We start from the raw sequence: 27,583 nt of genomic DNA on the forward strand, positions 1-27,583 counted from the left end.
AGAGTTTTAACTTCCTGAGCTATTCTTGTGAAGAACTGGTCTATTCTTAGTCCCCATGCAGTATGGACAAGACCCAGAAGTTCCAAATGTGATCCAGCTGAGACTCAGCAAGCGGCTGAATCGAGAACCTGAGCCCTGTCATGGAGCCCACCATTCAAGGGGCAAGGTGACCTGTAGCCTCTACTACACCCATAGGCAAGGCTGAGCGGCAAATGGAAGCCATTGCAGAGCCTAACAGGGACCTTTAGTGCCAACAAGAGCCGGGGTGAGGTCACAGCAACCAGGAACGGCTTCTGTGCCTTGACCAAGTCAGAAGAGACCATCCCACACAGACACCAGCATGGTCTGTAAATGTCAGGCTGATAAGACATATTCTTGAGACCAGAGGTGCCAGGGACACTGCTCCAATCCAAACAGCCTTCCCATTCATGTCCCCACCTCAAGGTCACCGTGCCAGAGCTGATAGTCAGAGTCTGCATCACAAGGGCTGGAATGATTATTGGCAGTCAGCATCCATTCTGAATGGTCTGTACCTCTGCCAAATCAATTTTTAAGTATTTTTAATATCACCCCTGGATAAAGCCCTCCCCTGGGTATAGATACCCAGGTGCAACTTTGGCAGAAACAGAGGGAAGGAAAGGCAAAGTCTGAGAGACTACCCACTTCGCCTACAGAGAATATTTTGATTTTTGCACTGTACTAAAATTAGGAGATTAAGCTAAATTGACTTTTCCCAGCACTACCCAGGAGGTAGGAACACATGAGGAAACAGGATAGTTAATAGACAAAATAAAGCAGCTACAGGTTGTCTGTACATCTGGCAGTAGGATAAGGAAATTTTCACACTTGCTATAGACATAAGGATAATCTATTTCCTCTATCCTGTCTAAATGGATTTATATTTCTCTGTAGATTTTTTCTGTTTATCTGATGTCAACCTCTATCATAATGTATTATTCTCTATGTAATTGGGAAAGGGAGAGCTAGGAAATTATGTGTAAATCAAATTGTTCTGGAAAAAGCAAGATCTCATTCAAACAAATCATCGATGAGAACTTCCCAAACTTGTGGAAAGAACTGGATCCTCGAATCCAAGAAGCAAATAGAACACCTAGTTACCTCAACCCCAATAAGCCTTTTCCAAGACACACTGTATTGAAGCTGTCTAAAATCAACGACAAAGAAAGAATCCTCAAGGCAGCCAGGGAAAAGAAGATGGTAGCCTACAAAGGAAAGCCCATTAGATTATCATCAGATTTCTCAGCAGAAACTCTACAAGCCAGGAGGGAGTGGAACCAAATATTCAAACTATTGAAAGAGAGAAACCATGAGCCAAGAATAATATATCCAGCAAAGATATCCTTTAGATATGAAGGAGGAATAAAGACCTTTCCAGACATACAGAAGCTGAGGGAATTTTCTAATACACAACCTGCACTACAAGAAATACTAAAGGAGGCTATTCGACCACCATCAACAGGGACAATGTGTGGCAACAGAAACATAAGAAGGGAGAGAGTAAAGGCCTGAACCGGAAGATGGGAATGGAGAAAGTAAGCATGCTGAAGAAAATGGAATACTCTAAATATCAAACTTTCTTTTACATCAACTTAAGGGTAACCACTCAAAAAAAAAATTAAAAAAAAATCCAGAACTGAAATATATACTGTAATAAAAGAAGAAACACAGGGAAACGTCATAGAATACCACCACACAGAAATAATAGACAACAACAAAAAGGCAAAGAAACAATGGAGACACAGTCTTACCAGAAAACTAAAGATAGAATGACAGGAAATCCTCACATATCAATAATCACCCTAAATGTAAATAGACTGAACTCACCAATAATAAGGCACAGAGTAGCAGATTGGATAAAAAAACTAAACCCAACTATATGCTGTCTCCAAGAGACACATCTCAGCTACAAGGACAAGCATAAACTCAAAGTAAAAGGGTGGAAATTGACACTCCAAGCTAATGGTATCCAGAGAAAATCAGGTGTAGCCATAATGATATCATTGTATCATTGGCTGATGCTCTTCTGCTTTGCATCTTCTTCTGTATCTCATGCCATTTATGTTTGGATTTTTCCTCTAATGCAGCTATCACCCAAACATAAACGCCTTGATTCTCCCAGTTATCCAGTGCTGGGAAGTTAAGCAGCTGTAACCCAGATGTTAGCTGAGGTTCTTTCTAACCTCAAAATTAAGTGAAATTGGCTGGAACACCCTCCATCCTATCCTCAGTGTAGCAATTGCACATCTGATACATAACCAAAGCTTTCTCCAAGATTTAGACAAATTTTCAGGGGGCAAATGTGCTTAGAGCTTCTTGTGTTTCTCAGGTTTCTTCACATTTCCTATGACCTCTGCCCTGTGCCATGTGGAACCAGATGTGAAAGATACATGTACATTTCCCACACACAAAGTAAAATCCATTCAAACATAGATTCATGAACCAACTGGCTTTATTGAATAGCTGGGGGTAATGGGGATGGGATGGTGACCTCAACCTAAGATAAGACATTTCTGCTTCCCCAAGTTCTCCCTCCAGATCTTTTATCAGTTCCTTTCCTCCTCTCCCTTCTCCAGTTTCTCTGTATGAGTAGGTCAAGCAATGTATCTGTCTCCAGTGTTAACCCCCAAATGTGTTCAGCCAAACCTATCAAATTTCTCATCAAATCATGGTCCTCCATTTAATAAGGACCCCACTCTTTGGAAAGAAATTAAAGATGCAAATAGCTCTGTGTGTGTGTGTGTGTGTGTGTGTGTGTGTGTGTGTGTGTTGTATCCATCCCCCATATGATGGGAAACCCACATCTTTCATAATATCTCCAGAACCAAACTCTTGCTTCTGTCAAATTCCCCTTCTCTACTCTGCACTATATCTCTAATGTTTTCCTTTTGTAGCACCCAGAATCACTTCAGTCCTATCCAATGCTATTTATATTAAATGGTATATGTAACACACTGCTACGCTTGCAACAAAGAGTAGGGGACAGAGATTAGATTGCCACTCAGCTCAATGAACAACTTAAAGTTGAGTATGAGACATCATCGCCCATAAAAATCCCGTGGTCATTGTAATGGCCAAGACAATTCCAAACGTTGAGGGTCTGAAGCAGCTGGGACACTCACACACTGCTGCTGGTTGTATCCTTGGTTATATCCACTTAGGAATACTTTGTGGCACTACTTACAGAAGCTGAACAGACACACAATTTTGGGCCCTGCAATTCCCCTTCTAGGTATATACTTAACAGAAGTTTTCTGTATAGAAAAATGTTCATAGCAGCACTGATCTTAATAACCTAAAATTGGAAACAATCCATATATCCATCAAGAATAGAATAGATAAATAATCTGTAGTATAATTACACAATGGAAGACTATACAGAAATGCAAATGAATGAAATACAACTATATACAACATGGATGAATCAAAGAAACATATTAAGTGAAAGAAGCCAGGCACAAAAGAGTGTGTACCATAGGATTACAATTTACAGAAAATTCAACAATAGCCGATACTAATCCATGGTGTTGGAAGTCAGCATATTGACTGCTATTGGGTTAATGACTTAAATAAGGAATGAGAATGGATTCTGAAATTTTGGAATGCACCATTTCTTGACCTGAATGTTAGTTACACAGATGTATTCACTTTATGAGAACTAAGCTATGTACACACTCTCTAGGCAGATGAGGAACCCAAGCATCTATGCACATGGAGAATTTGTAGGCGTCCATTGAGACGGAAGGACTGTGCATACTCTCTATCCTGTCCTGAATCCTTCTAAAAAGCTAAGCAAACTTAATGCTGGATTAAATGTTATTGTGTCTGCTAGGTTTGAGTAACAGTCAAACATGTTGCCAATGCAATAGTGGGACCATGTATTGTACTTCAATTATAAGTTTATTAAAGAAAATTTCCTTTGGCTATTCTTGTCAAATGGTTATTTACACTGATTATATCTTCTGCTTGGCCTCCAAATTCTGTTTTTTTTCTGAGCTTCCCCTCCTTGCTTTGACTTCCTGTCTTCTCCTTTTTAGGGGTCTCACCTGTAACCACCCCCTAAACTTCCTGTCCATTTCTTATGCAAAGCTGTTTTACTATTGCACTACCTCACCCTAAACTAGTTAAACTACCCACAGAGAGCTCATATAAATAACTAACACTAAGATTGGTTGCAAAACCTAGTTCCCTTCCAGAAGAAGTTGTACAACTACTCTTTAAAGAATTTTTTTTCTTTTGCTAGACAGAGAATGCTGAATCTCTGTCCATAGACATTCCACATTCACACATTATCTGCATCTCAGTTACGTAGGTGATAGCTCCAGGTATTCCTGTTCCTAATTTGGTAGCTCAAACTTTCCTGAAGTGTTAAAACAAAAGGAACAGCGCTTGCTTACCGTCACCAATGCATGCTGTCAGAAATGCCATCTGCTGCCATACGACCTCAGGGATGACTTATCTCTGAGTATCACTCTTTGCTGCCTACTCTGTCACCTGCATTGCATCGATAGTGTGGGCAGATGCTTTATCGTCAGTCCCAGCATTTCAGTGTTTGTTTGTTAATTTTGGGGGAGAGTGTGGGGACTTCCAAGCTTAATAAAACCTGAGAAAGACATCTTACTATATATATTGGCACTACTTTATTTACTGTTATAAGATTAACTTTCCCTGTTTAATAGTCTCGTGCCCTCTTGAACTAGACTTCCACATCATTTTACTTGAACTATGGTCTCAGTAGTAGGAGCCCTCTGTCTTCCCTCCCCATAGCAAGAGCCATGAGGAAAAGGGCTGTGATCGCCTCGGAAACAGCACAGAATCTCAGACAAATATTTATGAGACCACCACTTAAATCATCAAGGCTCTTCTTGTGCCTGATGCTCATTATTTCAAGGCACATTTATTGAGCACTATTGATATTCAAAGATATCATTCCTGGAGTGGGGAAATATGATTTAAAAGTCCCAACTACTGACAGGTGGTAACTTAGAATCTAATGAGAATCAGAAAACAAGTTACCCTAGAACCATGATGCAGGGTGAGATGGTATAAAAATAATAGGCTCCTGTTGTTAAATCTCATAGGAATGACACTTGTGCTTTTTGCTGTACCCTTCTTCCTATGGTACTTCCTAAGAAGTCGGAATGATAAAGATCGATTTCCAATCATTCCTACAAACAGTTCATGAGAAATTTAATTGTGATTACAAGTAACTGCATCTTGAATTCAAAACCCTGCACTTCAGAAATAAAGGAGCTTGATGTAACATGTGGTTATCTTGTTTTTGCCTCCTCTTCTTCTTGTGGAAAGACCAAGTCATGTTCTGGTAAGGCACAGGAGGTAATTTTTATGACAACATAAGCCTTCTTAAATTGTCACGTTTCACTTGCACAAAGCGTGAAACCTTAGAACTGAAATTCAGGTTCTGAATTGCCTTTGACGATGGACATCACTGGAAATGGAAATATCACCAGGATCTGTTCAAAGAACTTTGGTTATCTCCTAGAACAGTGTTTAAAACTGGAATACAAGAAACTGTCTCCAAAATAATCAGATATGTGCAAAAACAACGTGTTAAATAACATAGGGAAGACGATAAAAGTTCCAGAATGCTCACATTCATGTAGTTTGCAAAGGTGCCTTCTCTATAAAGATCTGTACAGTTCAAAACCAGGAGATTCTGCAGGGGAGGCTCCTTTATTGCATGAGTTGGAAGAATTTATTTTCATCTTCTATGCATGGACCACTGACGTAAACAATGTAACTCCTTCAGGAAAGAAAGTCCTCAGCCCTGTAGAGGATCAGGTTTTCATGTCTCTTTAGGAGCTCTCAGGGCTATTCTTGGAAACATCAGCCACTGTGAGGACAGCTATGGAGCATTTTTTCCCCATCTTTACATGAGGACCATGAAGAATGTTACAGAAAAATAAGAGTTTAGAAGTTCCTCTCAAACACATGTAGACAAATTATTGTTAGAATATTTTTAAATTTTAAAAAGTTTGGAAAGACTGTGATCTTCGCAATGTTTCCAAGAGTCAGCAACTCTAGAGGATGATATTCCCCATCAGTGACCACACACAGGGTTCCTTCTGGGGACAGTTTTGCAACGTGATCCTCTAAGTTGACATTCCACTCAGGTCAGCAGGTTTCTGCAATCTCTGTGAGAACCCGCAGCAGCTCAGCAAAGGTAGGGCGGCCTTTAGGTTTCTGGAAAAGGGAAGCAGAGGTGATCAGCTCAGCTGAAGACTCACTCAGACACTAGCTCTGGAACTTGACAGCAGGGACCTGCATCCGGGCTGGTTCTCCACAGATGGCAGAGAAAGACATCTTGACTGACACACAGGGCATGACTGGCAGTTAAGTGAGGCATGAGGGTGAAAATATAAGAGTAGAGAGCACTGCAAAAATAAAATGACTGGAGCGGCAAACACTAGCTCCATGTGGCTATTTTCATTTAAATTCATTAAAATTAAATATATTTTCACATTTAGTTCTCAGTCACACCAGCCACTTTTCAAGTTTTCAGCAAATGACCAGGTATCATCATATTGGACAGAACAGACATAGCACATGTGCTTCCATCATCACAGAAAGTTCTACTGGACAGCACTGCTCCAGAGGTCTATTTGGATACTCCATATGCATGAGATAAAGGAAGAGCTGGGAGAGAGGGAGCATCTAGAGTACCAGGCCCCCGAGCTCAGCCCCAGCTGCTTACTACCCCTGATGCCCTGTAGAAAGAAGGATTTCAGTCAGAAAGCAAAAGTGAGGTTTTCCTGAGAAATTTTGCAGGACCTGGAATACAGGCTGTGCTCAGTCAACAAAATCTCTGCCCACTGAGCCAAGGATTGGAGCATTTTCCTATTTCACAGCAGGATATAGTTTGGCTTTGGCTCCATGAGGAAGAAGAGATGACCCTGTTGGCATCTTTGAAATCCATGGGAAATAGCACTACTCGTGATAACCACAATCTCACAGGCAGCAGTGTTAGTGGGGAGATACCATCCTTAGTGGCTTAAGAACAGTAAAAAACAAAATTAAAAAAATAACAGCAGAAAAAGATGTAAGCACATATGAGAATCCTCCTTGAGGCTCCAAAAATACATTGTAACACTTTTGAAGGGGCTGAAGTTCTGTAGGTAATAGCGCCTATGAGACATGTATATCAATGCTGTTATAATCACGTTTGAATCTAGAGGTGCCTAAGTACTTGGAGATTTTAGGTTACTTTAAAAAGTTGTAGGTGGAAAGCCATGTGTCAAAGAGTGAAACTAGGCTGCTGTCTGTCAGCATGTACCAAAATTAACTCAAAATGGATCAAAGACCTAGACATAAGACCTGAAACAATCAACTGCATAGAGGAAAACATAGGTACTAAACTTATGGACCTTGGGTTCAAAGAGGATATTATGAACCTGATCTCAAAGGCAAAGGTAGTAAAAGCTAAAAAAAAAAAAAAAAATTTGAATGGGACTATATCAAACTAAAAAGCTTCTGCACAGCAAAAGAAACCATCAGCAAAATAAACAGGCAACCAACAGAATGGGAGAAGATATTTGCAAACAATGCCTCCGATAAGGGGCTAATATCCAAAATATGTAAGGAACTCATACAACTCAAAAACAAAAAAACCCCAAACAATCCAATTAAAAAATGGGCAGAGGACCTGAATAGACATTTCTCCAAAGAGGACATACAGATGGCCAACAAACATATGAAAAGATGCTCATCACTAACCATCAGAGAAATGCAAATAAAAACTGCAATGAGTTATCACCTCACCTCAGTCAGAATGGCTATCATCAACAAGACAAATACAACAAGTGTTGGAGAGGCTGTGAAGAAAAAGAAATTCTCATACACTGTTGGTGGGAATGCAGACTGGTGCAGCCACTATGGAAGGCAGTGTGGAGGTTCCTCAAGAAATTAAAAATAGAATTACCGTATGATCCAGCAATCCCTCTCCTGGGTATCTACCCAAAAAATCTGAAAACATTTATTCATAAAGACAGTGTGCTCCAATGTTCATTTACGGTGGCCAAGACATGGAAACAACCAAAATGGCCTTCGATAGATGAATGGATAAAGAAGTTGTGGTATATATATACACAATGGAATACTATTTGGTGGTAAGAAAAGATGAAATAGGACCATTTGTAACAACATGGATGGATCTTGAGATTATAACGCTAAGCGAAATAAGTCAGACAGAAAAAGCAGAGAACCATATGATTTAACTGATATGTCATATATAAACCAAAAACAACAAAAGAACAGGACAAACAAATGAGAAACAAAAACTCATAGATACAGACAATAGTTTAGTGGTTACCAGAGGGTGGGGGGCGGGGGTAGAAAAGGGTAAATAGGGTCAAATATATGGTGATGGAAGAAGAACTGACTCTGGGTGGTGGACACACAATGTGATATATAGATGCTGTATTATAGAATTGTACACTTGAAACCTAGATAATTTTATTAATCATTGTCACCCCAATAAATTTTAATTAAAAAAAAAGTTGTAGGCAAAATCAACTTTTGCAAACAGGTGAATCAACATAACCAAAATATTGTTTTAATCCATATTCCAATTGTAATTTTAGTCTGACGTCATTTACTTGGTCCTCCCAGCAGCATTCCATTACCCCTCCTCCTTCTCTGTCTCCTCTCCACAGATATATAAAATTTCAGTAAACATTTTATTGCATGAACATGTACATGTATATTGCTTCATATACAATATATATTCCTGAGCTATTTACGTTGTTAATGCAAAGATGCTCTTAAGACAGCTGTTTGCTACAAACAGCTTAACTTTTTTTTTTTATGTCTTTCAAGATACTTTGCAGAGCAGTTAATCACACATAAAATATTTTCCTACAACAGGTAGCTTTATGAAATTAATACTTCTCTAGAATGTGAACAACCACATCACTCTTGAAATATTGAATTTTCCAGTTTTGGTGGATTGGGAATCAAGTTATTTCTTTTTTAGCCAAGAGGAAACTCCTCAACCAGCTGTGGTTTTTCTGGGCTGAAACTGTCAGCTGGAAAGAGAGGAGCTGTCAAAGTCACAGGGCAGTCTGATGTAAAGGGGAGGTGTGTGTTGAGTGAGTGCCTAAAAAAGACAGACGTGAGACATAAACCTTCTGGTTTTATTTTTAAGCTTGGCATTTCAAGAAAAAGAGAAACTGAGCTCCCAAGAGATAATTTCCTGAGTAGAAGTTCCTGGCACACTTTCTGCCTCTATTCCTAGTCTGGTTAATCTCTCCATCAGGAGTCTTGAATGCCACAGGAGAGAGATGAAACCCATTACTTTTAGCCTTGGAAAAGCAAGACAGATTAGAGTGAAGTAAATAAAAACACCATCCTTCTCTTTCAATTTAACAAAGCTGATTCCACCCTTAGTTTCCACCCACCATTTCTTAAAAGGAGTAAAACATCTGGTCACTGAGGCTTTCCTAACAATAAGAGTTTCTGCAGGAACCAACCTCAGAAAGATAAGACTTAGAAAATGCCCTGAATTCCTCAGATGAAAGCCCATTGTGAGAAACAAATGGATTAATGATCTATAGTGGGGATTTCAGATAGAAATAATACTTTTGGCTCCCAGGGATCATTACCAAGAAACAGACACCTTTTCCTGCCTTGATGGAGTCCTGGGTTAAGGTTTGTGATAACAGGTCTGCTCTCAGAAGCTGGGACTGCCAACCTTTGCAGGGAAGTAATGGACACTCACCTCATGCCAGCAGCTGTACATGACTTCATATATGGACATTGGTGCCAGGTGAGGGCGGTACAGCCTGAAGCCTTTAGAAATGGCTTCCACTACTTGAAGATTTGTCTTATTTTCAAAAGGCATCTTCCCTTCTGTAAAAACCTCCCACATCAAAACTCCTGCAAATAAAATGCATGAAAACCGGAGGTTAGAGAGAAATAGTTAATTGGAACGGAAAGAACTATTTCAAACTACAAGGCATTATTTTCCTCTTCCAGACTTTAAGTTATAATCATCCAGAATGAGAGCACTTCTATGTAGGAAGAAGACCACGTGCATTTTAGTTTTTGAATAGGCCTGTAATCTGAAAATATTCTAAGTGAAAACAATGCCTTTCCTTTTCCTTTGGTGTTGCCTGTCTCCCTATTGGAAGTAAATGCTGGCAGAAATCTCATTTTGAAGTATGCTCATGTTCCCACACCCTGAAATCAATAAACCTTTTTGCCATTCCACAGAAAATGATGGAATTGTGTGAGGCTCTGCTGCCCACTAAGACCAAGAGTCTACCAGCCAGTAGATGGCATATGTTCCCTTCCCCCCACCGAAAGTTAGACTGCTGGGTGGAGCCCCAGAATATATAGCAAGGGCTTTGTATAGAAGTAGGTGTTCAGTAATCAATAATTGATTAATTGATGCGTGAAACTTCTTCAAGGCTCCCAATTTGACTTAATTTAATTATTCATTTATTCTACAAATATATATTAAGTATTGCTTAGACACCAGGCCTATGCTAGAGCCAGAGGATTCTTAAGAATGAGACCAGTTCATGTGCTCTAAAGCTCACTGCCCAGTGGGGAAGAGAGACAAGTGGTCAGATAAAACTTAAGAAGTTCTAATTGTTCTGCAACCATTTGATAAGCTCCTTGTGTTACTATCCACTGGTCTCATAACTGCTCTCCAGTAGATCCTAAAATGTCATCTGCCCAGACTAACACATGCCAGTGGAGAGCTAATAAGTTCAATATACAAGCCTAACCTTATTGTGGACAATAAAATGCACACCCTTCTGAGTGTGCAGCTGTCTTTCCAAACCCAAGAAGCCATTCAGGAAGGGTCTGGATGAGAACAGATAATCGCACATTTGTTGCCACTTTTTGAAAATCAATTAGAAAAACAAATTCCATTGGACATGGGTCAACAGGGTCTTCTTTCTCAATGAAGAACATTACCCAATATAAATATCAATTGACAGATCCCAAGGAGGCCTATGTCTAAATCCCACAAAATTTGAAGGTGATGAGTAAATTAGGTGACATTGCTTAGTAGTTAGACAATGAAGTTTATTAATTACATTCAAAATTCAATAACACTGTAAGATCATTTTTCCTTGCAAGTCTCTGTGGTGTGGAAAAGTTGGCTGAGTTTGTTCTCTAGATCAGTAGACTCTTTGTTATGGTTTTATAGCAAGTGCTCAACAGGAAAAGAAAAGATCCAGAAGACAGACTTATGTAAGAAGGTATATGACAGCAGTTGCCAAAGAAAGTCTGGATGCATTTACAATACGTAGATAGAAGCACAGTTATAAGAAGACTTTTTTAAAATATACATCATATTAAAAAGTCAAAGTAAAAAGATATTGGCCTATTTTATGACACTAAGTTCCATCAAATGAATACCAAATTCACTCACCAAATGACCAGACATCAGATTTGCTGCTGTACTTGTTGAAATGGAAAACTTCTGGAGGGGACCACTTGACTGGGAACTTGGCTCCGGAAGAACTGATATACTCATCATCCAAAACATACCTAAGGTCATCATAGTCAGAGTAGATTGCATTAATTACCTCCAAGTTCTGTTTATTTCAAGTCCTTTTAGTTAATTCAGTCTTAAAAGGCAGTTAGTTATTCCAGAAAGGTTCTATATACCTTCTCTTTTTTGTTGTCAAAGTGGGAAAGTAGCCCTTATAGTGTTTCTTCTCTAAACCACGCCTCAATTGTGTTTATTTGGGGGAGGGGGTCTCAGAAAACCATAGCAATTCTTCAGTCTGAAACATACCCTACTGATGACGTTAGTTACGACAAATTCTCGATTCTGCAAAGAAGCATGCTGAATGGCCTAACAGCCAAGGTTATAAAAAGGAACTAAAAGATAAACATCTAATGGAAAGGAAGAAATTCAAAATTACATGCTTTATTTTCTTTCTTTTTGCATATTTTGTGGCTAGAGAAGGGAGGAAATATTTGAAAATAATAAATTTGAGGGCCAGCCCGGTGGCTCAGGCGGTTAGAACTCCATGCTCCTAACTCCTAAAGCTGCCGGTTCGATTCCCACATGGGCCAATGGGCTCTCAACCATAAGGTTGTCAGTTCAATTCCTCAAGTCCCACAAGGGATGGTGGGCAGCACCCCCTGCAACTAAGATTGAACACAGCACCTTGAACTGAGCTGCCGCTGAGCTCCCGGATGGCTCAGTTGGTTGGAGCGCATCCTCTCTAACACAAGGTTGCCCTTTCGACTCCCGCAAGGGATGGTGGGCTGCGCCCCCTGCAACTAGTAACAACAACTGGACCTGGAGCTGAGCTGCGCCCTCCACAACTAAGATTGAAAGGACAACAACTTGACTTGGAAGAAAAGTCCTGGAAGTACACACTGTTCCCCCAATAAAGTCCTGTTCCCCTTCCCCAATAAAATCTTTTAAAAAAGCTTAAAAAATAAATAAATAAATAAATAAATAAATTTGATGTGAAAAATCTCTAATGCATTAAAATGACCCTATATGGAAAAAAATCAATAGTAACTACTATCTCCTTTAAAAAAAATAACAACAAAAAAAAATTAAAGCCTCTCTTGTTTTAGAATTGGATACAGGAATATATATCCAAGTGTGGGCCATCTGAAGAGAAGAGATAATAGCTAACTTGTGCTATGTAGCCCCTTGAGTATGCAGTAATAGTATTTTTAAATTATTTATTAATGCTTCCCCACACTTCTACTTTTGTTCTCATACCCTACCTCACCTCACCTTTCAGCTCTCTTTATTGAACCAGAGGTCATTCTACTAGGGGAAAGAACGAATGAGAGAAAACAAAAAGGAAAGAGCCATTTTTCATAGCTTTTGAGTTTCAAAAGTCTAGGCTTTCCAGAGAAGGAGAAAGACTGAATTATTAACAAAGTATTTGGGAGAATGGCTCCTGAATAAGAGTGAGCTCTCCTTGCCACCACCACCACCATTCATCCATCCATGCCTCTAGAAAAAAGGTTGCTTAAGCTGAGAAGTGAGGGTAAATAGAAGGGAAAGGGAAGGAGTGTGAGACGTTAGTGAGCAGCTGATGCAGGGTCTTGACCCTGCACCAGACAGGAGCCACCCCAGTCACGCAGCAGGGAAAGAAGGCCCCACTTCCCCACAACAGGTTGATGAGATTCAAGAGCAAAACAGAACCTGTGTCCTCTTTCCCAGGTGGAGGCCCAAGAAAGGCAGAAAGATTGCAGAAAACAAAAAGCTGTGGATGTATCCACGTAAATGGGAACTTAGATCACCCCATGGAGTTTTCTAATCATAGAGAATGCCAGATATGAAGGAATTTTGTAGATAGAAATTTTGGTTGAGTCATTGGCCACCTGTGTGGCCAGCCAGCCAAGGATAAATCAGCAAAACTTTTTTCTTACTCTTACACAAATAAGTAGACTGAGAAATTATTTTTAAATAAATAATAAAAATTTTAAGATATGCCACAGTTTTATTAACAATGATCTGAAGGAAGATCAGAATAGCCCACAGTATCCGTTTACCTCACACCTAAAATTGCTGCATGTCCTAAAATTCAAAGTGGGTCAGCAGGCCATACAACCGCATTAACACATTAACAGAGGAAAAAGCAAAGTCAATAACATCTTTCAGTTTGTCAGCAGACAAATGTAAGACTCCCTCTTATGAGCAAGCAACAACAAAAAAATATATCATGTACCTTGTCATTCCAAAGTCCGAAATTTTTACTATATTTGTGGAACTGACCAAACAATTCCTTGCTGCCTATGAAAGAAGGAAAGAACATAAGTTTGAATATAATTTCTTTCAAGAGTATCTACTCTCCTTTTCCTTAGTTTATTTGGGTTCCCACACTACTTCTCTGTATGGGTAGCAATGTTATTTTTATGGTGACACCTGTCAATGATATATATGATTCAATATATCTGCCCTCACATGGAGGATTTTAAAGCTTCTTCAAAGAAATAACAACAACAAAAATAAATTGTAATGTTTTTCCTTTTTAAGATTTTAATCTTTCTCAAAAAGTATTCTTGATAAATATGAAGATTAAGTCAATCTTAATGAGGATTAAGAGGTGACAAACTATGAATCTTGACATAAAAATAGGGTATATTAACTTATAGTAAAGAAAAAGAAGGAATCCCAATATACACGACAAATAGGGATAATCGTTATATACCTTTAAGATCTATTAATTGCTAATAAAAGTTAACACATTGTGGGGCTGGCCTGGTGGCTCAGGATGTTGGTGCTCCGTGCGCCTAATGCCCAAGGCTGCCAGTTTGATTACCACATGAGCCAGTGGGCTCTCAACCACAAGGTTGCCAGTTCAACTCCCACAAGGGATGGTGGACTGTGCCCCCTGCAACTAATAATGGCAACTGGACCTGGAGCTGAGCTGTGCCCTCCACAACTAAGATTGAAAGGACAACAACTTGACTTGGAAAAAGTCCTGGAAATACACACTGTTCCCCAATAAAGTCCTATTCCTCTTCCCCAATAAAATCTTTAAAAAAAAAAAAAAGAAAAAAAAAGTTAAGGCATTGTATTGTATTTCAAAACTTACATCTCATTGAATATAATTATTTACAATATTTTCACATTTCTTAAAATTACCACAGTGAACTGTCGTACTATACAATAATGCTGAGACAATCTATTTGATGCTTTAACAATCCATTTTCAGTCAACCTAGTCGAGAAAATTATTGATTTCATTAGTTAGCCTCATGTAGGACAATGGTTTGATAGAATTTATCTCCATACTTACTAAATCCCTATGAATAAAGCAGTTTCTCTCCAAATACTCCATTCCTTCACATATATCCTGGCACATGCTCAGCAGCATTTCCTTCCTAAGCTTTCCTTTTCTCTCTCTGAGATAGTTAAGCAGGCAGCCATTTTCCATAAACTCCGTCACAATGTAAAGGGGCTTCTTCCGTACACACACTCCATAAAGCTGAACTAGCCTCGAATGAGATAATTTCCTGTTGATGAAAAACACACCAGTCAGCAGAACCGCTTTTGCACTTTAAAGTGATTGGACTCAGCTGGTTATTAATTATTATCTATACAATTTTCATCAAAATCTGATAAAAATTAACCCAACCACAGAGAAAATAGAGCAGTTTCCTTTCCTCTTTATGCGTTGAGAAAGTAGGATTAAGACTTTTAGTAGAACGGCCTAAATTGTTGTAGAGACTAAAGATTACATGCCCCATATTCTGGTTTTTCTACTTTCCATTTTGTAAGCCTTTTGCTTCCTCATTACTCTTACTCCTTGCCCAGGTCTTGTGATTTTATTCCTGTTCCTTGAGTTTCAACCTTCCTAACGGTAGCTGCTCAGACAAAACTTCTGGACAGACAGAAGGGAAGAAAGAGCGATTGATGCATATAAAAAAGAAAACTAAATAATAAAAATTACTTAAATTATATTTAAGTAATAAGGGTTAGGAGACCAACTAACAATTTTTATTATACATATTAACTACCCCTGGAGAAAAACACTTAGGGAAGTAGAGGCAAGAAAATAGGGGTGTTCTCAGTTTTTAATTTATTCATTTCTGTGTAATATGAATTTATAAGGTTAAATCTTTTCTTTCAAAATCTAACATATTTTAGAAGATACGATGATGTATAAATAATGAATAGACTGAAATGAGACACAGTGAAAAAGTTCTTAGAGAAATTAAAATTATTTATACATATAGTTTTTTATAATTATAAATATAATTTATTCATACATCTCAGTATAATGCACTGCTACTAATATGCTACATCCAGAGATACTCTTACAAACCCATAGTTCAACAACTAAAATGAAGAATCTCTTAAAAGCAATGCAATATTGTAATAATTTAAAGAAAATGTAATACTTCTAATCAAAAGAGCTGAACTCAAGTTGTTATTTTACCTCTTATTGGTTGCCTGACCAGGGGCAACTTATTTAAACTTTCCAAGCCTCAGTTTTTTTTTCACATATGAAATGGGAATAATAAAATCTGTCCTTCTTCCTTCCAGGGAACATTAAATGAGATCATATATGTGAATATACTATAAAAACTAAAAACTATATACAGATAAAATTTTTAAATTTAATGGGGTTTGATGAGCTGAAGTTGTCTAAGAGGGAAACCTGGTTTTATTTCATTCTTCTCAATCATCTTTAGCAGATGCTCTGGAAACCCCATGAGTACAGGCCCCCCAATTTAGACTACCTCTCGAAATATAGTGCACAGCAGAGATTGGAAGTTGTTTCTACTGCACTGGAAAAGCTGCACAAGCTGACAACAATTTTGGTTAACAGTTGTGGCAACTACTATAAGATCTGACATATAGTAGTTGCCCAGTAAATATTTGTTGATTGTTACATTACATTATTACATTAGTTAAGATTGTGGCCTTGTGCCCAAACAGTTCATAGTTCTGATTTCAATTAGAAATTCTACCAGTGTTTTGTTTTAGGACTGTAGGCAAGTTAGGTAAGTTTGCAAAGTTTCCTTTTTCTCGTCTATAAAATTGGGATCTTCATAAAACCTATATCATAGAATTATGGTGAGGATTCATCAACTCATTCAATAATCCACACATAGTTTTTGAATACCAACTACATGCTCGTCATCATTTTAGGCACTCACCAGTTTGTAGAAGAGAGAAAAATAGGTCCTATTATTATGGAGCTTACATTCTAGTGGAGGAGAAACAAAACAAATACTCATGAAGTTTTGGGGAGTGACAAGTGCTTTGATGGCACTAACACAAAGTCATACAATAGAAAGCATTTGGAGGTGGGTATGTCAATTAAACAGGGAAGATGTCCTGAAGAAGGTGACATTTAAACTACAGACAAAGTGGAGGTAATATGTATATTGCCAATATAATATGTATATACACAACATAATCTGTATATAACCAAGCTGTATATGCTTGACAGGTACAGCTCCATGTGTATCAGCTATTTAATTTTTTAAAGCCAAATGTACTCACATTCCACAGTTAGAAGTTAAAAAGGAATTTCTCCAGCCCCATTTTCAAAAAATTCACCTATATTCAAATCCAAGAACACATCATATCCATCAGAACTGATTTAAGAATAAGTAAGCCCTTAGCTTCATTCCTGCCTCCATAAATCACCAAGAATTATTTCTATTCCTCACACTCCATGCATCTTCCATTGTCCTCAAAATATCATCCTCAAAAATCCTGACCCAAAATGCCCAATCAGGTTTGAACCTTTCAAAAATCCCCTCGCCATGACATTAGCAACTCTAATTCTTTCTTGTTTGATACCGTTTTTCCCCGAAAATAAGACCTAGCGAAACAATCAGCTCTAATGCATCTTTTGGAGCAAAAATTAATATAAGACCTGGTCTTATTTTCAATAATATAAGACCAGATATAATATAATATAATATAATTAATATAATATAAAACCGGGTCTTATATTAATTTTTGCTCCAAAAGACGCATTAAAGCTGATTGTCTGGCTAGGTTTTATTTTCAGGAAAACAGGGTAGGAATTCCAATATGACTTCACCTTTCAGTGAATCACATGTCTCCCATTCTTTCTTTTCTTATTATGCCTATTTAATCCAACACACAGGAATATAATTTTTGTCTCTCCTTTAGATACAGGAAACCATGGTCTAATGCAAATTGTATCAAGGAGAAAAGGCCAGACAGATAGCTAGGTGCCTTGGGTAAACTAGGGGCACAAAAACATCTTTGGGAAGCTGATGTCACTGGAAAACTGTGTTTATGATAACTTCCCTTGAAATTCACTTTATTGTAAGTGGATGGAAAGAACATTTTTAAAAAACAACTTTTATTTATTTGTGTTTTCCCAGGACCCATCAGCTTCAAGTCAAGTAGTTGTTTCAATCCAGTTGTGGAGAGCATAGCACACAGGGGTCCACACGGGGATCCCCACCACCATTACGAGCACTGCACTCTAACCAACTGAGCCAACTGGCCGCCCGCTGCAAAGAACATTTTGATAGGACCCTTGGGTATGGGTTGAGAGGCCCAACAGACAGCATTGCTCTGCCTTCAAAGGAGAATGGGTCCACTTAATCACATCTGGTTTTTTTCATTTGTTTGTTTTTTCAATTGAAGTCTGCAAGTTTGGAACAGAAGTAAATGGCTTTGGATAATAAAATAGAATCTAGGTAATGCCACCTGGGTTTTCTTTCTTCATCACTTTGCTACTCATCTAAGTAAATACTGAACAAATACTTAAAGAATGTTGATTTGATTTGTGTGATATTATTGGCCTGCCTTTGTCTGCGCCAGATTACAGACGGAAACCAAAGCCCAGGTTCAACTGAGCCAAAATGTTAACCTGGGAAATCACAGAAGTGAAGAGCAGTGTCCAATGGTCTACAAAGAGCCACTTCTGTTAGAGCTCAGGATTCTTAAATCCTCTGAAAGCAAATACTTTATCCTTACATTACTATTTAGACAAAGTCAACATTTTTGCTTCTGGGAAAAGGAAAAAAATAAGTGCACTCACTACACACCTACTATTGAACTGAAAAGAACCCATGTTTGTCACTTTCCTAGACTTATTTAATTTAATTCACATGTTGATGCAGTGAGGTATGTATTGTTATCCCCATTTTACAGGTGAGGAAATAGAGGCTCAGAAAAGTGAAATAACTCACTCAGGGCACTTAGCGATTAAATAATTTGCCCGGGGTGCACAACTAGCTTGGGAAGAGTTATGACAAATCCAGGTGTCACGAACTCCAAAATCTACTTTCTTTCCATGACACCAGGATGTGGTAAGATATGTATCTGGGTATTGTTTCTACTTACGTCATCACTTTAGCCTCTTCAGTGAAATCCTCTTCAGACATGGCGCCTTCATTGATGGCTTTGATAGCTACCTGGATGTGTGCTCTCCATTCACCTAAATGGACCACCCCGAACTGTCCGCTTCCAATCTCCTTTACAAAAGCCAACTCAGATGGATCTATCTCCCACTTTTCTGAAAAGCAAAAACATCCATGTTATAAGTAGATAAAAGCATGTTAAAATGTTACAGCTAGAAAAGATTTAGGAATTATCTAGACCTGTTCTCTTCTTTACAGAGAGTTTTAAAAATTTATATATGAGGGGAGAGGACCTGTAACCATTTTTAATACACTCATTGTGACTTAAATGTGAAATTCCAGAATTCAAGTTTAAAAATACAAACTTTACACTTGGAGAGAATTATGGATATCAAAACATGATTTTCTTTTTCCACAGAGACCCATGATGAAACACAGTTCTGTGCCTTTCTAAACTAAACCTACCAAAATTAGACATGAGACATAAAATATTTACATCCCTTCTGTTTTCATCCTGGTGAGTAAATTTGTGAGGCAGATAAAATTTGGGCCCTTCCTCCCCTCCCCCCCCGCCCCCCATTTCAGTTCCTTCTACTGCCCACTCCCATTCCTAAAGGCGCTTTTCTTCCTTGGAAAATTCTCCTTCTTAGGGAAAAGTCTAATCAATTCATCTAAGTAAATATGCCCAGTGTTAGGATTCTAACTCACATATATCTAAGTGTATGTTTGAAGTGAAATTTGCATTAGTGTATATTTCTCATCTTATAGAAATAATTCAGGGAGAAAAAACTGTTTTTAAAAGCACCCACTTGAAAACTCTGAGAAGTATCAAATCTTAACTTTTCCTTATCTCCTTTCATATAGCAACACTACCATCTACTGGAACTTTATAATAATAATGCATTTAAGAGAATTGTAAGGGCTGATGTCCCCTTTGTACCAGCTTTGCCAAGTATTCCCCCTCCCAATAGTGGGTGTGTTTTAAAAGTAACATGGGAGAACACATTCATGACCTTGGGATTGGCATCGATTTATTCAGCAGAATATAACCGTAAAGGAAAATATTGATAAATTATGCATCATAAAAATTCTATTCAGCAAATATACCCTATTAAGACAGTGAAAAGGTAAGTCACAGACTGTGAGAAGATATTTCTAAAATATTTAACCAACAAAGAATTCCTATTCGGAATATAAATAAATCAATTATAAAAAGGCAGATAATCCTATTTTTAAGGGTTAAAATTTTTGAATAGAATACGCTCTCACAAAAAAGAAAACCCAAATGGCCACTAAACCATAATTAGTCATCAGGGAACTGCAAATTTAAACCATAATGAGATACCACTACACACTGTCCAGATTGGCTAAAGTGGAAACAAAACAAAACAAAACAAGAAAAAACGAAAAAACAAACGAGCCACAAGAATACCAGCTATTGCCAAGGGCAAAGGTGTGGAGATGCTGGAACTCGAAACACTGTTGATGGAAATGTAATTTGGTTAAGCTCTTTGGAAAACTGACAATACCTAAGTGCATGTCCTATTACCCAGAAATTTTACTCTTAAGTATATATCCAACATTGGAGCATAAAGGTATACTGAACTTCATCAAAAGACATACAAGAATGTGTATAACAATATTATTTATAAGAGACAAAAACTGGTTACAATCTAAATGGCCGTCTAAAAAAGACTGTGACATAATCACGCAATGCAGCATCACACCACAATGAAAATGAACCAACCACACCCAACACCATGGGAGAATTGACAGATGGAATGATGAGAGAAAGAAGCCAGACATAAAAGAATGCTCGGTGTCCAATTCTATTCATATAGTCAAAACCAGGCAAAGCTATAGAGCTATAGCTGTGTTGTGCACTGTTCTGGATGGCAAAAAAAATTGAGAAGTTTACTTTTGAAAAATTAAATAGGACCATGTTTAACTTAAATAAATTGCTAATGGTGGAACTTTTATTATATATAGAATTTATGGAACAGAGCAATAATGCAGGCACCCATAACACCTGAAATCACCTGCCATCCCAATTTACATAGAGACCATGAGTCCTGGTTACCAGTTATACATATAATTGTGTTATCATTTTTTCCAGTATATTCTGAGTCCCACTAATGAGAGAAATTTGAGGGAGTAAAGTGTCATCAAATTAGATAACAGGATTCTTTTGCTCTTATGTATTCTCACAGATTTGCAAACACATTTGCTAGAAAATAGTTCAAGTCAAATTTTGTACAAGTTATATTTGGAAAAAGGTAAAGAAGACACCTTTAGCAGCTCATTTTACAAGGTTCTCCTGGGGAGCAGTCATTTCCCAACCACCCATGTAACCAAAGAGCAATAGCCCAAGCATTCAAATAAAAAGAAGTGTTGTTTATCAAAAGGGCTCCTAATAACGTATAATGAAATCTGAAGTAAAAGTGAAACATTTTCACTAAAAGTTTAAATTGCTCTTATGAGATGCATATATTTAAATATCTGAGAAGGGGGATTTAAACTTTGGAAGAAATGAATCTAGATAGACATCTCCAAAGAGCTGAGAATGTAAAGAACATAGAGGGAACTTGGGGTAAATGCTTTATGGATTGATATTTTGCTTAAGCACATGTGCATACTTTACCATAGCTAAAACCAGCTGTGGCTGGCAAACAACTGCCCATCAGACCAACTGGGTAGCGGAGACGGGTCATGAGACCTAAGGAGAAAGAGAAATCGGCATTTCAAGCCTAGTTGCTAATATAAAAGGAAAAAAAAAAACTTCCCATACCCTCAGTCTCATTCCCCAGAGGTGAACATTAACAGTTTGTAGTCTGTTATAATCTTATTAGTTTAAAAAGTATTACCTAATTGTCAACAGTTTTTCTATGCACACATATACGTATGAATGTGTATTTTTTTCAAAAGTGGGAGTATAAATATATTTCTTTGTACTTTTTTTTTTACTAAACAAACTTATCACTAACATCTTTTCACATCAGCACATCCTGACATACCTCAGTATTTTTTTTAACTTTACCACCATAACCACGCTGTTTCTTAAATTTTGTCTTTGAAGGAAGAGGAAAGAAGAGTGTGAAGGGAAAACTCAGAACTGGTCTCCAGAGACAAAAGGTTTCTATCTAGCCACAAGCATATCCTCCCTGACCCCACTCAGACATGTGGTCACTTTGTCTCTAATCAACCTCTCTTGGTTATCTGGAATATCCATGTGGACTCATAGTAGATATAATTTTCCTTAGATTTATTCCTAACATTTAGAACCAATGTAATGGAAAAAATGGCCAAATTCCAAAAGAGATTTTTTTTTTGTCAGCACAATTTTTCATGAGAGAAATCTTACATGGTACTGAATGACAAAAGTCAAAACAATATGAAAAGTTACAGAGAGTACCAAATTCTATAATGCAGAGGTGAGAGGATTTCCCCATGGGCTCAGAGTGGTCCAGCACAGATTGGGTGAGGGCTAAAGGCCAGCGATGTGATTGTAATTGTGGTGGAACATTCTGGAATCCTATATCTTTCCACAGATGATAGGTTTGCACAAATAGCAGTTATTGCAAACAACAGCTGGGGAAGGGGATTCGATATGCCTCTGGTATATTTAGACCAAAATGTAACCATGAAAGGCTGCGTCCTGTGTACATTTTTCTGTTCTCAAAACAAGAAAGAACAGATAGTGAAAGGTTTAAGGGTAATTTTCTATTATAATTATCTAAAGTAGAGAGAAAATTTATGGGAGCAAAGAGAAGGAAGCATGATTATTTAGAACATTTGAAATCCTATTACATTTAGCCCTATGTAAATTTCAAAAACAAATGCATAATGACTAAATGACCTTTTGCTTCTCTGTCATCTATCATTTTTCTAACGTGGCAGAATTATGAAAACTCGACCTCCCTCTTGCCCTCAACTAGAAAAACAAAGAAGTATCAATGAGGAGGAGGATTGTTCAGAAGCAGGTTGTATTTCAAGCTCTTAAAAACATTTTCATGGGAATATTTGCTTCTGTTAAGTGTCTGAGACCAAAGATGCATTTTCCATCTAGGGCCTGGCTCCCTGACTCTATTCACCCAGCCTGAAGTTCCCGACTTACCGGCTGCATTGTGCTGGTGATACCAGATCAAGTCAGGGATTGATTGAAAGAGGTGTTTTTCAGCCACATACCACTGTCCTGAGTCTTTCCTTTTAATCTGGTAATGTTTGATGGTAGCCTCCGAAGTTCTACAATCAATAAAATATGAATTAGTCAACAAGCAAAAGATCACTTTGAAACTAAGTCAATTCATTAGGCAACAGGACTCCACCTCTAAAACTCTCATCCTAGCAGCACTACACACTGAAGAAAGGATTGGATTAAATTAAATGGGTGTCTCCCCATCCCAGGAAAATTCCTCAGCTGCGTTATTGGGGCCTTAGATTCAAAAATAACTTCAGCCAAAGTTGTCTAGCTGACAAGTCTAGTGTCCAGAAATGCAGAGCTCAGAATGGACACATAAGTATTTACTGAATATCAGGTACTGGATAAGTAAATGAACAAATGCACTATGAGGGGTATAAGAGATGTGAATCAAAGGGAGGAAAACCAATATAGGGGGTATTGATGAGCAAGTTTGCTATGGACAGCTATATCTTAATCCCTTCAGAATGCTACAAGAGACTGTGGAACACATTCCAGAACTGTCCCACGAAAGTGCAAAGAAGCTGAGGTGCTTATCCAGTCCCCATTCCTGACAGAGGATTGTTCCTAGGATGCTACTTCTCAGGCACTTCCAGCCTTGCCATGGAGATCACAAGTTTTCTCATCCAGAGAACAACCTCAGGCAGAAAGACACAGGAAACTTTCTGAGTGCAGGATAACTCTCTGGAGATAAACTCCAGGATGGACCAAGGGATATGAGGAAAGCACCACCAGCTGTGCTACAACTAATCTATCCTCTTCTCTTGATGGTTGAAAAAAGGAGAGGAAGGGTTAAGTAATATCCAGTGCCTCCCACAGAGTTTGTTAGGGATACAACCTGAACTGGTCAGTTGCTCCAATTTTCAGTCTCTCTATGCTAGGCTCTTGTTTACATTCTCTATATGATGGTGTCTCCATAAAACACACTGTTCCAGGGATTGTTATTTCTAAAGTTACCAAAATAACAACTGCTTACCTCTTATCTCTTATAAACACAGAAATTGTGTAGGATCCCAAATGTCTTGAATCTCGGACAATAAATGCACCTTCTTTAGACTGCAAAACAATTCATTCATTGTACAAGTTTATTTCTTATTAGAAAGGCAAACCTATCTTAGTCATGAAAACCAAAGCTATGCTGACTTACTACAAAAAGATGAGATTATTTTTACAAGTGCAGGTTTAGAAATAATACTTATAAAGTAAAATATAATTAGGACAAGAATTTAAAATACATGAGTATTTTAAAACTTTGCCCCCAATTTTTCTAAGAAAAATTTTGCATTCGACAATCTTGTACCCCACTATTTAGTTATTTTTGCTTTATTGATCAAGATAATAAATCAAAATAGCTGACGAATAGAAACAATTCTGAGACCAGACTGACAGGATGATACTTCGGAAGAAAAGAAATAAAGTGGTAGGTGGGGGTGAGGGAGGCAGGGAGAAATGCATCCGGAATTGGAGTGGGGGGAGTGGGAAAAGAGACCAGAATTCATGATAAGGATGGAGAGAATAGATTTGGGGGAGTCTGCAGAGAAGAACAGGAGAGCCATTTTAGTTGTCCTAAGGGTATGGGAGAGACAAAAAGAGAAATGGTAGGAGGGAAGAATATGATAATGAATTTGATATTAGGTTATGAATTGGATGTCCATTGACGTTCTTTGAGAAATCCCAAAAAAGCCGTGAAATGCTTTCAAATAATCTTGAATGCTGGACTGTTTTGTTTGATTTTTTTTGTTTGATATTGTAAAATGCTTCAGTTTTACTGAGTGTATTTACACTTGTGAAGAAGAAAATATCTCAGAATCTTGTCAAACCCATGAAAGTTTACACCTATGAAGTGCTGATAACGTGCTTGAGAACTTTACAACCCAAACAGCATGGTGTGACCCTGAAGATGAACAAATGCATGACACAGAGTCTTCTCCTTCTCCCAGGTGCTTGTCAGAGACAAGTCTCATTTTCTGGTCAAGTTTTCTAACCAAAGAACCTCTGATAGCCATTTTAATGATAAAAATCTAGCTTTCATTGCATTCCTACCATGTGCAAAGATTTTGTTGCATACTGTAGGGACACAAGATGTAAATGACAAAAATGGAAAAAGCAAGATTGTATGTGTGGTATATATTTATGAATATGTATATAGTATGTATATGTCTGTATATATATATATATGTATATATAATATGCATATAATAAAGTTGTATATGGAGTGATCTCCTCTTTTAAAGCTTCAAAGTAGAAAGAGTACAAACAACATTCGTAACCACAAAGCAATAAAACTAAAAATTAATAACAATCTCCAAAGTAAAAAACCGCTACCACCTATAAATTTTTAAGGTCTCTTTTGCAAAACTCATGGAAATTTAAATAAAAAGTGAAAAATAGCTAGAAAATAATAGGGAACCACTATGTGTCATAACCTCTGCTATACAGTTCAAGCAGTACTCCGAAGTAAATTCAGTCTTCTTACTTATATCAATAAAAGGAATACAAATAAGTGTATCCAACTCAAGAAATGAGGATAAGAACTATAAAATAAACTTAGGTAAAGAAGAAGAAACAAATTAATAAAGACAAAAGCATAAATAGTGAATTATTTTCAGAATAATTTAAACTATTTAAATAATTAAAAAAAACAATATAATATAGCTAGCAATTAAACAAAATATAACACATCTAGTAATTAAATTCAAAATCTGGTTGTCTAGGTGAAAACCACCAAACAGATAAACTGATAATTAACCTAATCAATAAATAATGGGGGAAACTCTATCAAATATAAGTCACAAGGATCTAGAAAAAAAAAGAATTGTCTTGACTCTCTAAAATAAGTTTGAAAACTTTAATAAAATGGATAACTAACTAGCAAAACATAAATTTATTAAAATTCATTCCAGAAAAGCTGGAATCTTAATGGACCTACTAAACAGAAAAATAGATAAAGTTTTAAAAGCTACAACATTTAAAAACACTAACGTTATACATTGTGATGTTACCAAATCTTAAATTTTAGAAATTATAGATTAATTACATTATTCCAGACCATAAGTGAAGGAGAAAAGCTTCTAAATTTTTATATAAAGTGAGCCTAACATCAATATTAGCACAGCAGGCTATACACAAAAGGGAAAACTACTAACCAGTCTTCACTCGTATCAATGCAAAAATCCTAACTAAATATTGTAATCACAAACTGAATCTAGTAGCACAATAAAACAATAATATATCATTATCGAGAGGGATTACATGCAGGAATGCAAGAGTAATTCAGTATTTGACATTTTATTAATATAATTCATATTAATAGATCTGATGAGAAAATGTCATAAACATCTACACAGATGTTGAAAAGGCATTTGACAAATTTCAACTTCTAGTATCGATTTTTTAAATTCTTGATAAAATAGGAAAATATGTGTACTTCCTTAACACAATAGTCCTTATTCACTTTCATTCCAAGTGTGTAGCATCGTGTCTTATGTGGCTATCATTCCAACTAAGATCAGGAAAAAACAAATGCCTACTGTCAGCACAGTATTTACTACTGTTCTGCGATACTAGCCAAGCAATTAAATGAGAGGCAAAAATTAGAACTACTGTATTAAAATTATAAAAGAGGAACTAAATTCATCACTGTCTGCTGCTAAGATTAAGCACTTGAAACTCAAGAAAATCAACTGAAAAACTATTACAAAAAAATTTTAATTCACTAAAGTCTTCAGTTACAATAATTCGGTCATAGAAATCAAGAGCTTTAATATATAAAAACAATAATATATACTCATTTATAATAGCAAGAAAAAGATAAAATACCTTTAAAATAGCTGTGCAAGAGCTATATAAAGAAAACTTTAAAATGCTCCTTAAGAGTACAAAAGTGTTTCGTTTTCTCATTAGGCCTTTAATTAATCTAAGATTTATTTCTGCTTGAGGGAGGGATCTAATTTTAATTTTTTCTATATGTATAATCAATATATGGGTCCCAGAACAAATTGGTCCCAAAACACCACCGATTTGTAATGCCTAAACAACTTTTCCTAAATTAATCTGTAAATGTAATGCAACCAACAGGAAGTTTTTAAAAACTAGCCAAAGTAATTCTGAAGTTCATATGGGAAAAACCTATATCCAAAGTATTTCTGAAAAAGAAGAGAGATGAGGGAGACTAGCCACACCAGAGAAATCATCCGCATTTTTTTTTTCTTATGTTCAAATTTTATGAAGTGTCTCTAGTAGTCAGTCTAATACAAAGTCTTATAGAACACAGACTTTGGCAAGGAGAGCTTGGATACTTTCACTTCCAACAAAGGACGTAATGATGTTTGTTTGTTTTTCCTATTAGTGTTACTATTTCTTTTATTTTTTCATTTTTCAATTACAGTTGACAGTCAATACTATATTGGTTTCAGGTGTCCAGCATAGTGGTTAGACACTTATATAATTTACCAAGTAATCCCCTTGGTAAGCTCAGTACCTACCTGGCACCATACATAATTATTACAACATTATTGACTATATTCCCTATGCTGTACTTTACATCCCA

General features: G+C 37.1%; 1 protein-coding gene across 4 annotated transcripts in view; it reads right to left on the reverse strand.

The window, feature by feature from the left end:
- Positions 1-2,452: 2,452 nt before the first annotated feature.
- The window catches only part of TXK (TXK tyrosine kinase), a 52,473-nt gene continuing 27,342 nt past the window's right edge, over positions 2,453-27,583 (reverse strand). For all 4 annotated transcript variants that reach the window (XM_074324646.1, XM_019741062.2, XM_019741063.2 and 1 more), the window contains 9 exons: positions 24,011-24,090; positions 22,951-23,078; positions 21,478-21,552; positions 18,820-18,991; positions 14,774-14,990; positions 13,701-13,765; positions 11,423-11,541; positions 9,755-9,912; positions 2,453-6,222 (listed from right to left, as the gene is read on the reverse strand). In XM_074324646.1, coding sequence (XP_074180747.1) covers positions 6,154-6,222; positions 9,755-9,912; positions 11,423-11,541; positions 13,701-13,765; positions 14,774-14,990; positions 18,820-18,991; positions 21,478-21,552; positions 22,951-23,078; positions 24,011-24,090 — 1,083 coding nt within the window. In that variant the 3' untranslated portion in view covers positions 2,453-6,153. The remainder of the gene's footprint in view (positions 6,223-9,754; positions 9,913-11,422; positions 11,542-13,700; positions 13,766-14,773; positions 14,991-18,819; positions 18,992-21,477; positions 21,553-22,950; positions 23,079-24,010; positions 24,091-27,583) is intronic.

This window comes from Rhinolophus sinicus, linkage group LG02 (genome assembly GCF_036562045.2).
Source record: "Rhinolophus sinicus isolate RSC01 linkage group LG02, ASM3656204v1, whole genome shotgun sequence".
Lineage (NCBI taxonomy): Eukaryota > Metazoa > Chordata > Mammalia > Chiroptera > Rhinolophidae > Rhinolophus > Rhinolophus sinicus.